The sequence below is a fragment of the Bubalus kerabau genome, chromosome X (assembly GCF_029407905.1).
Source record: "Bubalus kerabau isolate K-KA32 ecotype Philippines breed swamp buffalo chromosome X, PCC_UOA_SB_1v2, whole genome shotgun sequence".
NCBI lineage: Eukaryota > Metazoa > Chordata > Mammalia > Artiodactyla > Bovidae > Bubalus > Bubalus kerabau.
In genome coordinates, this window is record NC_073647.1 from 12,335,900 (window position 1) to 12,348,842 (window position 12,943).

General features: G+C 46.2%; 1 protein-coding gene and 1 long non-coding RNA gene across 3 annotated transcripts; both read right to left on the reverse strand.

Annotated features, from left to right (window-relative positions):
* Positions 1–1,589: 1,589 nt before the first annotated feature.
* LOC129639300 (uncharacterized) lies at positions 1,590–9,961 on the reverse strand. 2 transcript variants are annotated; one of them, XR_008708332.1, is made up of 3 exons: positions 9,685–9,961; positions 2,625–2,878; positions 1,590–2,128 (listed from the first exon to the last, which is right to left on the reverse strand). It is a non-coding gene; the product is annotated as an uncharacterized LOC129639300 (long non-coding RNA). The 2 variants fall into 2 exon arrangements; XR_008708331.1 differs by lacking the exon at positions 9,685–9,961 and adding an exon at positions 3,281–4,039.
* On the reverse strand, positions 6,211–9,132 carry LOC129639299 (eukaryotic peptide chain release factor GTP-binding subunit ERF3A-like). The gene is given in 2 exon segments (XM_055564367.1): positions 6,211–8,026; positions 8,028–9,132. Coding segments are annotated over 2 exon segments (1,923 nt in total). The 5' UTR covers positions 8,385–9,132; the 3' UTR covers positions 6,211–6,460.
* Positions 9,962–12,943: the final 2,982 nt, after the last annotated feature.

Sequence of the window (12,943 nt, forward strand, 5' to 3'; positions counted from 1 at the left end):
AATGGCAACCCACTCCAGTATTCTTGCCTGGAGAATCCCATGGACAGAGGAGCCTGCCAGGTTACAGTCCGTGGGATTGCAAGAGTCAGATATGACTTAGCGACTAAACCACCACCTGTGGATTGCAAGAGTCAGACATGACTTAGCAACTAAACCACCACCACCATAGAATTAAAACCCAGCAAATGAAAGAGGTCAGCGTTTTTTCATATCAGAGAAGACTACCTGAGGCCAAACTAAAGGAACCAGAGAAGCTCATCAAGAAGATTACCTGAGACAAGATTAAACAATGCAGGCCCTGCATACACCTTAATTTTATCAGCAGCCCCAGCCTTTAGCCTTTCACCATAAAACTCCTCACCAAACTCCCCTGGGTTGGGACACTTAGTTTTCAAGAGGAGGAGCCCGCTGTGTCCCTCTTTGTCTGGAAAAGCAATAGAGCTATTCTTTTCTACTTCACCCAAAACTCTCTGTCTGAGATTTGATTCGGCACTGGTGCAGAGAGGCTGAGCTTACAGCATCGTCACTGCCTGCCCTCACTCCATTTGAAAATGCTTTGATAATAAAAATCTTCTCAACTGGCTGCCTTCAGAACTCAGAAAGAGATTATGGTCTGCTCCAATCGTTAACCATTGTTTTTCTTTTGTTTCCATAGAAATGCCTCTTAAACACCTGACTGCTTGCACTAGAGGCCTAACTTTGAGGGCCCATCTGCATCACTGATTCCAGAAATGAATTGAACTGAACCGACCTATCGTTAGGATTAGGAGACTGGTTCATTGAGATGGAACAGTTTATCAACTCGACTTCTGGACTGTAAAACTTCAAGGGAAGTCTCTGAAGAGGAAATTGATGGGGTTTAGGGCAGGCTGCCCCAAGACGTGTCACTTTGGTATGCAGATTATTTTGAGCTGAAAACTATCAAGGCCCAAAAGACTCAGGAAGAACTTGTAAAATTAATTAAATTGAGTTAATTTTATTTTTGGCTGTACTGGGTTTTTGTTGCTATACGTGGGTTTTCTCTAGGTGTGGCAAGCAGGGGCTACTCTCTAGTTGCGGTGCGCAGGCTTCTCATTGCAGTGGCCTCTCTTGTTGCAGAGCACGGGCTCTAGGATATGTGGGCTTCAGCAGTAGCAGCGCATGGGCTCCACAGCATGGGCTCAGTAGTTGTGGTGCATGAGTTTGTGGGATCTTCCCAGACTAGGAATTGAACTTGTGTCCCCTGCACTGGCAGGTGGACTCTTAAGCACTGGACCACCAGGGAAGCCCAGAAAGAACTTTTGACCTCCCCCTTGCTGCCTAAAAGAATTTACACAGAAGACCTGTTCTAGGAAGGGTACATTCGTGCTAAGCCGCTTCAGTCATTTCCTATTCTTTGAGACCCTATGGACTGTAGCCCGCCAGGCTCCTCTGTCCATGGGATTCTCCAGGCAAGAATACTGGAGTGGAGTGCCATGCCCTCCTCCAGGGGATCTTCCTGACCTAGGGATCGAACCCCTATCTCTTATGTCTCCTGCATTGGCAGGCAGGTTCTTTACCACGAGCCCCACATGGGAAGTCCTAGGAAGGGAGATATCACCATAGATAACTACAGCATAATATGAACTAGGTGTGGTGGACAGGGAGGAACCTAGCAAAGTCTGTTTGTTCAAACTGCCCTCTGTGTCCTATTGTTTCTGTATGGCCCAGGAAATATTTGCGTACAAACATTCTCTTTTTCATCTTCCTGTGAATTGCTTTCCTTCCCTTTGATGTCCCAGGCCTTATCCTCTTTAGTCCAGGAGTCCTATGAGCCTCATAGTCCTATGGAGCCCCCATACACACAAAATTAAATTGGATTTTCTCCTCCTGTTAATTTTTGTGTCATTTTATTTATTTGACCAACTTAAAGAACCAAGAGCGGAAGAGGGAAATTTCCCCCTCCCGGACACTAGTGAGGGGCCAATTGAGGATGTGAACCCCAGGTCTCCTGACTTTGGTTCTAGTGCTCCTTTTTGATCTGCGAAATAAGATTCATTTATGTTCCCCCAAACTGATAAGTAGGTTTCCCTGGTGGGTGGCTCAGCCGTAAAGAATCCGCCTGCCAATGCAGAAGAAGCGGGTTTGATCCCTGGGTGGAGAAGATCCCCTGGAGAAGGAAATGACAACCCACTTCAGTATTCTTGCCTGGAGAATCTCATAGACAGAGGAGCCTGGTGGGCTATAGTCCATGGGGTCACAAAAAGAGCTGGACACAACTGAGCGACTAAACAACAACAAACTGATAGGCAGGTGAAGGAAATCTTTCCTTCTGACTGCACACAGTGGTTTTTCTCAGCAATAGCATTCGGGGATGTTGAAACATTACTTCTTCTGATGCCTAGCAGGAAAACGCCCCGCCCCCCCCCACCTCCGCCCCCGCAATCTGAGCGCCGGCCCGCCCCCCCACCCCCACCCCCCGAGGGGTAAACACACTGGGGAGTCACTGGAGCTTTCTCAAAGTCCCGGGGTGGGGGGTGGAGGGTGGGGTGGAACTGTTCGTTTGAAATGTAATACAGGTTCCTCTCCACCAAACATGGAGAAAAGCAAAAATGTGAACACTTGAGAGTCAGCGCCGGAGGTCTTGTCGATCCTAGCCTACCAACCAATCAGCAGGGATAGATTCGACTCCTACTGCGAGCTCTTGGACGCTAGCAGTTACCAAGGATACGTAGGCTCTGCCCTGAAGGGATGTAAGTTCACACTGCAGAGACGAAACGTCTATCCTCTCACGCTCTCTGAAGGCGCGGCCTTTGTCTTCCCCCTTTCTTAAGGGCCTCAGTGCACCTGGCCTCCTTCAGGATACGTGTTCGTTATCTATGGTTCGATTAAAGCTTCTTTGTTGCACGATTTCCTCTCCCTAAAGGGGAAACAATGACTGCTGAGTTGACGGCAACCCCGTAGCACAGAGTCGGACACAACTGAAGCGACTTAGCAGCAGCAGCGGCCGTAGCCCCATTCCGCCGAGTACCGTGACTACATACATTTTGCCTGGAAACTCAACTGGCTTCTGCAGAATTCTTTCTCACTGCTAAAGCTTAAACTTTTGCTGTTCTCCTGACTCTTGAAAATCTCTGCTACAAGTGAGGCTAACAGTAAAACCCCTACTGTTTATACAGGCTTTATCCTATACTGGGATCTCAGTTAATCTTCTATCTTATCTTTTTCCTCAGCGCTTTCTACACAAGTGTTATTGATTCCCTCCAGAGGCAGCCATGTGTGGTGCAAGAAACCGCATTCAAACTGGAGTTTTAGCACTTACCTCTTCAGCTAATTATCTGCCAGTGTTATTAGGCACGTTGCCTCCCCTCCCTGGGCCTTAATTTACCTACAGACCGAAGGAGGAAAGGGTTTCGATTCCATAGACTCTTGAGGCCCCTTCCAGTTTCTAATTTGAGTGCAGTGCATTGTGTGGTTTTTGCTGTGGGCGTGGTTGTTCCAAACCAAAGGGCAGGGACAGGATGCAGTCTGATGATCAGGGACACAGGAGGACTGGCTGAGCAGCTTTGCACACTTGTGGGTGCCTCACTCCCCGACCTTCGATTTCCCAGACTGTTCATGATCCCAGGGCACTGCCTGTCCGCCCCCTGCCATACACGCCACCGCCATTCACGGCTTCTTTCCCAGGCTCTGCTTTGAAGCCAGAGGAAGATTTGCAGAGGTTTCGAATCTTATTTCTTGCCCTCTTGACATCTGAGGTTTGAAAAGATCTTGCGTTGCCTGCCTAAGCAGGCTTCCGGAGGCTACAGCCTTCTGTCTTCAGGGGCTGGGGGCTGGGGGCCGGAGGGTGCCTGGAGCGAGTGCAGGCAGTCATTGTTTGGGTATTGACTCAAAGGAGCCGGAGCCACAATGCACAGGAAAAAAGATGAGCTCATGACGGCTAAATGAAAAGATTCTTATCTTGGAAACAGCGGTTTCTTATGCAAAACAGGGGGCGGCAATGTGATTGTGCCCCACGTACACATTCAACAACAGGGATTTCAAATGAAGAAGCTGTTTTGCATACATACGGGGAGCGGCCGTGGACGAGGTTGTTCATTAATTAAAAAGGGGGGGCGGGTGCTGAAAAACCCACGCTCGCACTTGCTGCTGAACCGAAATAATTCGTCTTCCTCTCAGTCCCAGTTGATCAGCTGGGAGACAAATGTTTTTTCAACTGTAGCCACCTCCTGGGGCGACAGGAGCAGAGAGGGTGGGAGAAGGTATGGGGTCGGGGGAGAGGAGGGGTGTCACAGATAACTACAGGAGCGGTGATTTCTCAAACACTTCTAGTTGGACTTCAAATGTATTGTACTGAGGTGGGTGGACTTTTGGTTGCCTCCCCTACCTACCCACCCCTCACCCCCGCCCCAGGAGATTTACCTTCCTAGTTCTGTTTGATTTCCTACGAAAGAAGTCTGGGCACTTCGCCACTGTTGGGGTGGAGAAGAAAGAAGAGATAGGAAGAAGGCGCAGGAGGGAGAGGCTAGGAACCCTAACCCTAACCACAGTCCCTCTATTTCCCCCCAACTCTGACATGTGGTCCCCTGCGAGGATGGACTTGTGTTGTGGCTGTCCTGGAAATTCCAGAATGTAGGTCGCCCACTGAATGGGTATTGTCACAAGTGGGGAGCAGGGTTAAGTGTGGTTGCAGGTGGGAGGCACCAACCCCTCCCACATAACTTTCCTACCAGCCAGACTGCCCTCTTTCTACCCCACAGCATCTTTTGATTTAGGAATAAGATTGGTTACCATGTACCAAACACTTGCATATACATTACTTCCTATGTTATCTCCCATCACTATGTTACACCTGGGTGCCAGGCACTTTCACTTCTGTTGCTTATCTGAGCTTCTCACCTACCCCAGGGAGATAACTGGATATTATTGCTTGTCTTAGAAATGAGCAAACTGTGGCTTAGAGAGATTAAATGGGTTACCCAGGTCACAGAAGTTGGAAATAGCAAAGCTAGGATTTGAACCCATATCGGCCTGATGTCAAAACCTATGCCCTAGTGTGCATTGGTGACTGTTTTCCATTTGCACCATTCTTCCCTAAATAGTTAATCAACTATTAATCAACTGTTAATCAAAAGGCAAACCTCCCAAGGTTGGCATTCTGACAAACAGGGCAAGTATGAAAGTCCTTCCTGAATGTGAGACATTCCCTCCCAAACACACGTGCCTTCAGAATGGAAAACAAGCTTGGTAGGCCCTTTCTCTATCATAGGCTCATAATACGATTCCTGTTTTTTAAGTCAGGTTTATCAAGGTATCATTTGCTTTCTTTTTTTTTTTTTGGCCGCGTCATGTGGCATGCGGAATCTTAGTTCCTTGACCAGGCATCCAACACGTATCCCCTGCAGTGGAAGTGTGAAGTCCTAATCCCTGGACTGCCAGAGAAGTCCCTGCTGCTGCTGCGTCGCTTCAGTCGTGTCTGACTCTGTGCGACCCCATAGACGGCAGCCAGCCAGGCTCCCCCGTCCCTGGGATTCTCCAGGCAAGAACACTGGAGTGGGTTGCCATTTCCTTCTCCAATGCATGAAAGTGAAAAGTGAAAGTGAAGTCACTCAGTCATGCCCGACTCTTAGCAACCCCATGGACTGCAGCCTACCAGGCTCCTCCATCCATGGGATTTTCCAGGCAAGAGTACTGGAGTGGGGTGCCATTGCCTTCTCCGAGAAGTCCCTATTGAGCTATAATTTTCATATCATAAAGTTCTCTTTTTTTTAAGTACTATTCAGTGAGTTTTGACAAATGTCTTTACCAACACCAACACTATGAAGATATAGAAGATTTTCATTATCCACCAAAAGTTGTCTGAGCTCGTTTGCAGTCAATCCCATGCCCCATACCAACCTTTGGCAACAACTGATCTATTTCTGTAGTTTTCCCTTTTCCAGAATGTTGTATAAATGGAATCATACAGTATATATGCTTTTGAGTTAGTCACGACTGAAGTGACTTAGCAGAATTCAATTTGCTGATAATTTGTTGAGCAGTTCTTGGTCTGTGTTCACGAAAGATACTGGTCTCTAGTTTTCTTTTTTTTCAGATGGAATATTTTAGTCACATGTTAGTTGTCTTTAACATGTACACACACACTGACACACTCTGGTCTGATTGGAACAAGGGTTGTCTAAGTATCCTAAAGGAAAATGAAAAATTAAAAATATATTAATTTTTCATTGTTATAGACAATTACATCCACATCAGTTACAAAGATTTTACTGATTTTGTTCAAGGAAGCAGAATGGAATAGGAGGAGGACATTGTGGGTAAATTCAGCAGTGACATAACTGAGATCTCAGCATGAGAGCTGACAAAACATGGATTTTTGCTGTGAAATTTTTCTTTGCAAAAGATGGAGAAAAGTTCGTCAATGTGTAGTAAATAAGAGAAGATGGTGAACTTTATCATAGTCACTTCTCCCAGTATGGTATAGGGGCATCAAGAAAACTGCTTAGTCCTTCTCTGGGACCAGTTTCAGAACTTTGCCAATTGCAATGGTCTTACCCTCATCTCTTAAAGTAAAACGACCCATCTGAGGCAAATCTTTGAATGTCTCAAGGCAGATAGTTCCTGCTGTCCTTAAACGGGCGATGCACACTTGATCTTGCTTCACGAAGCGGGGCCGTGTCTTACTCTTTTCTCCTGATTTTTTATCTACCAAGGAGATTAAGGCTGTTATCTCAACTTCCTCAGTACAAGTATGAATGTGCAGCACTGCATTATAACCTGGGCAGATGATGGATTTGTGCTCAATAATCACTATCTGAACATCAAATGTGCGTCCAGAATGGCAAAGATTAGTAGGATCACAGAGTATGAATCCCGGAAGAATCTCTTCTTCTTCAATCCCCTTCAGTCTGATTTTAAGGTTTTCACCTGGGACTACATAGTCAGTTTCAGCATCATCAGAAAATATTCCAAGAACTTCCACATTGTGCTTGTTTGGCATCATCACAAGCTGCTGGCCTTTAAAAATGGATCCTGATTCCAGCTTTCCCAGGACCACAGTGCCCATATCCTTGTACTTATCCACAATTGGCAGTCTAATTGGTCCATCAATGGATCTGTTGAAGTTTGGCATATTATCCAAATAGGGAATGAATGGTAATCCGGTGTACCAAGGGCAGAAATCTGATTGCTCTTTAATATTTGCCCCAGTCAGCCCTGAGCAGGGCATAAAGTGAATGTCCTTTTTGGGACTAAACCCGACTTTTTTCAAAAAGGGCACTAGCTTTTCTTTACATTCTTCATATCTCTCAACGCTCCAATTTACTGTGGGATCATCCATCTTATTAATAAGCACTATCAAATATTTCACCCCTGCCGTTTTTGCCAACATTGCATGTTCTTTTGTCTGTCCACCTTTTTCAAATCCAGTCTCAAACTCTCCTTTCCTGGCAGAGATTACCAGTACAGCCAAATCAGCTTGAGAAGCACCACCGATCATATTTGGAACAAAACTCTTATGGCCAGGGGCATCTAAAATCGTGAAACGTTTCTTTTCTGTTTCAAAATAGGCACGACCCACTTCTACTGTTTTACCCTTGTCTCGTTCTTCCTGGTTTGTATCTAAGGCCCAGGACAAATACCAACTTTCTCTATTTTTTTCTTTAGCTTCTCTTTCATATTTCTCAAGTGTTCTTTTGTCAACCATTCCTGTCAAAAACATGATCTGTCCTCCAATGGTTGACTTCCCAGCATTGACATGCCCAATGAATACCAAATTTGCATGTTCTTTTTTAGGAGCACCTGAGGGTACAACCACAGATTTCGATTTTCTGATTTCCTCTTTCTCCATCATTTCCTGGCCACTTTCTTCTGGGGGCCCCGAATCTCCCAAAGAACTACCCCCTGGCTCGGCTTCACTTACTTCTTTATTGTGCTCCCATGAGTCTTCTAAAACCATCTCCACCTCTCCATTTTCTACAACAGGTTCTGAGAGTTCCATGGTAACGGCTGAATTGGAACCTTCACGCCACAATAACTGTTCCTCTTTGGAATGTTCCACAGGTGCCCCCCCCCCCTCCACGTCCCAGCCTTTTACCTTGAGGGTCGCCCGCGCCCGTACAGGTTTCATAGAATCCGGGGACGTCATTTGGGGGGTGGGTCTGCGGCTGGCTCGGGCCCCGCAGGAAGGCCGGCATGAACTCCGCAGCATGGACGTTACGCACGAAGGGTTTGGCATTGATGTTGAGCTGACGGCTAAAGGCCGAGCTGAGGGGCTCATGCTGCACCTCGGCGGCAGCCGCCGCCAACGCCAAGAAGGCTCTGTCCCCGCTCAGGGCCAAACCCGGTGCTTCCATGTCCACCTGGTCCCAGCAGTCGGGAGCCGAGTCGCTGCTGCTGCTGCTGCTGCTGCTGCTGCCCAGATCCATCGTCTTCAGCCCTTGGCGGCGGCGTGGAGGCAGCCGGGTCCCGACACTGCATTTGCAACTGCGGCAGCAGCAGCAGATATGGCGGCACCTCTAGTTTTCTTATAACGCCTTTGTTTGGTTTGGTATTTGTCTGGATTGGGTTTTGAATTGGAGTTATTTTTCGAGTGGAGGGGCTGAATTTAGAGCTGATCTGAGACAACAGTGTTGTTAAGAAGGCCAAGTTTCTCAGAGGCACTCCGCCTTCCTTTACTCTGCGGAGCCACACTACTGACCTTTCTTCCCACAACTGCTGCTCAGAGCGCTGGAATTTTCTGTCTCTCTTCTCTGCTCCATTTCCAAACCAACAACAGGGTGCACAGATTAATAGAGACCTGCTCCCTATATGTAATAGTTACCTATTCAGATACATCAAACTTCAGGGGCCCAAGAGACCCATAGTCATTCCTCAGTTTATGCTTTGTGTCAGTCTGAGCTCCAGGGGTGCCTGCACACATGGTCACCAGGGTACAAGGAATGTTGAGGGGAGCTTGCCTCCAGCGTGTGAATGGGAGTGCTTTTCAAATCATCACCTGTCCTTAGCAAAGGTTTGAGAGTTCTCTGTAGTATCCTGAGTATCTAACAAGTGTTCTGCTGCTGAGGAATGATTACAGCTGTACATAAAATAGAAAGATTAGAGTCTCAGTTGCCTGCTTAATATGTAAATGTACCCAGTTATGTGTGAGTGCTTTTAATGAAGTAACTTGCACTTGTGTTCCTTACAGTGAGAGTGATTGATAAAAAAAAACCACTCTATAACCCCATCAGAAATTAGCAGCCAGCAGGCCCTTTGTTGCACTTGCCTGGCCTGGGGCTAGGAGGCAGCAGGACTGGATTTTAGCCATGCCTTTACAGTTAATTTCCACTTTTCTGGGCAATAGGAAGTAGACTTCCTTATCCCCAACTGAGCTCAGAGAATTGTTGATGATGGATTGTGAAAGAACCTCACTCACTTACTGACTTTGGATTGGTTCTCATTCCAACATACAGAAGTGGATAAGGAAATAGCAGCTACCAGGTGCTGCACTAAGCACTTTGCTTACATTATTCCCTTCAGTCATCACACCGATCTTGGAAGAGAGAACTTAAGATACCCCTACTTTACAGATGGGGAAACTGAGGTTCAGGGAGGGCAAGTCCTTCACCTAACCTCACCTTGGTAAGTTAACAGTTAGGTTGGGACTCGAATGCAGATTTCCATGGCCACAACTCACTGTCTCCCACTACTGAGGATGATGACACCTGTCTGAATTCTCTCACATACCTGTAGGGGGATGAGCTTGGAAGGACAAGGAGCATTCTGTGATCTGTGATGAGGAGCTAGTTGCAGATGGTGACTAGGGTTGAGCATTCCTTCTACACCCTACCACACACACACACTGCTCCCAGCCCTTCAGGAGAAGGACCATGATTTGAATTGCATCTCTTCTGAAGTCTGGCATAAGCAGTATGAATGAATTCCACCTGCTATCTCTGTAGCGGAGAAGGGCCTTTTTCTCTCTCTACAGAGGCCTCTCGGTGGCCATGGGAATGTCACTCTGTGTCTCTAATTGGAAAAACAAATTATATACAGCACTTATGATGCATTAGCCACTTCTCTAATCACTTTATACATATTAATTCCTCTAATCCTCACAACAGTCCTGTGAGAATCCTTATTATTCCAATTTTGCAGATGAATAAATTGAGGCACAGATGTTAAATAACTTGCTAAAGTTTCCTAGCTAATAAGAGGCAGATCTGGGATTTGAACCCAGAGTTTGGTAACTCTAGACCAGTACTGATCCATGGTAGCCACTAGCCACATGTAGCTATTAAAGTTGCAATTTAAATGAATTAAAAATTGTTTAATTCATTTAATTATTAAAAAAATAAAGTTTAAAATTCAGTTTTTCAGTCATACCAACCACATTTCAAGTGATTAACAGCCACATGTGGCCAGTGGCTACCACTATAGGATAGTGTATTTATAACACATTTCCATCATTGCAGAGGGTTACATTGTGTAGCACTCAGCTAGATTCTGTGCTTTTAAATGGCTAAAAGGCATTTAAATGGTACAGGACTCTCAAAGAAGTATATGAGTACAGCTCCCTGTGTTCCTGGCTTGGTCTCCACTTAATTTTCCAATTTTCTGTCCCATTCTCTCTCTCTCTCGCTCTCTCTTTTTTAGCTTGATTGATGAAAGGAGAGCATTTTCAGCCCTTTTAAAAGCTCTGACCTAAGCCTCATCTGCTAATTCACCCCGCTGCCCCCTCCACTGCCCCAACCAATCTCACCTGACCTCAGACCCCTACTGATGCCTTGATGTTTGAAAAGTCACAAAGCTCAGAACTTTGTGTGAAAGCCTGCAGACCCCTCTGGAAGCCTCAAGTAATGGTAGGGAAAGGAAAGATATGTCTGGCATATTTGCAACTTTTCAGCAAACTACTCCTGACTCATCAAAACATCTCCACTCTTGACTCAGGGCCCTGGGGTTGGGGGAGATAATGGGCAACACTCTGCCCCATTCACCCAAGGGGGTGTTGGTTGTTAAGCCCCTTGCTACTTCTGTCTCTAGACCTTGGCCCTTATCAAATCAGTCCCATGTGCTGCCTATAGGAAGAGAAGAAATAAAAGAGCTTCCGAACAAGAGTCACAGAATACAAGGCTGCAGCCGATCTCCTTTGCTACACTGATTTATAGGCAATACCACAAAATTCCTCATGACTGGGGCCAGCTGCCGGGTGATGGACAGTGATAACCAAAGGAGATTTTTGTGAGTTTTCAGAGGCCTAACAAAGTAAGATCCTCCTTATTAGCAGGTGGCTATCTATAGGGCAATGGACAAAACTCTATGTCCTTCCACCCCTGGAATAAATCTCCCTCTGGACCTTGCAGGAAGTCTGTGATGCTTCCTCCCCTTCAAAGTGAGAGTGTGGGGATGTCCCTGGTGGTCCAGTGGTTAAGACTCTGTAGTCTGTACTCGCAGTGCAGAGTACCTGGGTTCAATCCCTGGTCAGGGAACTAGATCCTGCATGCTGCGACTAAGACCCAGTGCAGCTGAACAAGCAAACAAGAAAAGTGAGAGTGTGATGTTTTCTTGTTGGCCAACATGCCAAGTCAATGTCAATGGGGCAGAGTGTTGCCCATTCTCTCCCCCAACCCCAGGGCCCTGAGTCAAGAGTGGAGATGTTTTGATGAGTCAGGAGTAGTTTGCTGAAAAGTTGCAAATATGCCAGACACACTCCAGTTACTTCTCTCTTTAGCCTGGGGACCTGTCTGCCGGTTCAAATTCAGTTGGAAAGAAGGCTTGCAAAGGCTCTTCTGCGGCACAATGCCTTTCATAAATGGATATTTCTCAGGGCATGCCAGCACCAGGACTTCGAGAATGATAATGACCAGTTTTCAAAAAGAATGGGGGGTACGGAACGGTTGTTTGTGGGTAAGTCTTGGTTTCTATGATTGATATAGCAGGTGCTTTGCTGTCATGTCAATAGGAGGTGAGGGAAGGTGGTGGCTGAAGCAATTTATCCCACCAAGTACCCAGTGCCTGTGGGGGAGGGGACTCGGAGAACCTGTGTCTGAGTCAGTGCTGTTCCCTCTTGTCCCTGTTGCCGTCATGTGTGTTGTTACAAACCTTGCAAGGCAAACATCAACAAGTGTTAGCGAGGATGTGGAGAAAAGGGACCCATCAGGCATTACTGCTGGGAATGTAAATTGGTGCAGCCGCTATGGAGAGCAGTATGGAGGTTCCTCAAAAAACTAAAAATAGAATTACCACACAGTCCAGCAATTCCACTCCTGGGTATTTATCTGAAGAATGCAAAAACACTAATTAAAAAAGATATATGCACCCCTAGAACTGGACATGGAACAACAGACTGGTTCCAAATAGGAAAAGGAGTTCGTCAAGGCTGTATATTGTCACCCTGTTTATTTAACTTCTATGCAGAGTACATCATGAGAAATGCTGGACTGGAAGAAACACAAACTAGAATCAAGATTGCCAGGAGAAATATCAATAACCTCAGATATGCAGATGACACCACCCTTATGGCAGAAAGTGAAGAGGAACTCCAAAGCCTCTTGATGAAAGTGAAAGAGGAGAGTGAAAAAGTTGGCTTAAAGCTCAACATTCAGAAAACGAAGATCATGGCATCCGGTCCCATCACTTCATGGGAAATAGATGGGGAAACAGTGGAAACAGTGTCAGACTTTATTTTTCTGGGCTCCAAAATCACTGCAGATGGTGACTGCAGCCATGAAATTAAAAGACGCTTACTCCTTGGAAGGAAAGTTATGACCAACCTAGATAGCATATTCAAAAGCAGAGACATTACTTTGCCAACAAAGGTTCGTTTAGTCAAGGCTATGGTTTTTCCTGTGGTCATGTATAGATGTGAGAGTTGGACTGTGAAGAAGGCTGAGCGCCGAAGAATTGATGCTTTTGAACTGTGCTGTTGGAGAAGACTCTTGAGAGTCCCTTGGACTGCAAGGAGATCCAACCAGTCCATTCTGAAGGAGATCAGCCCTGGCATTTC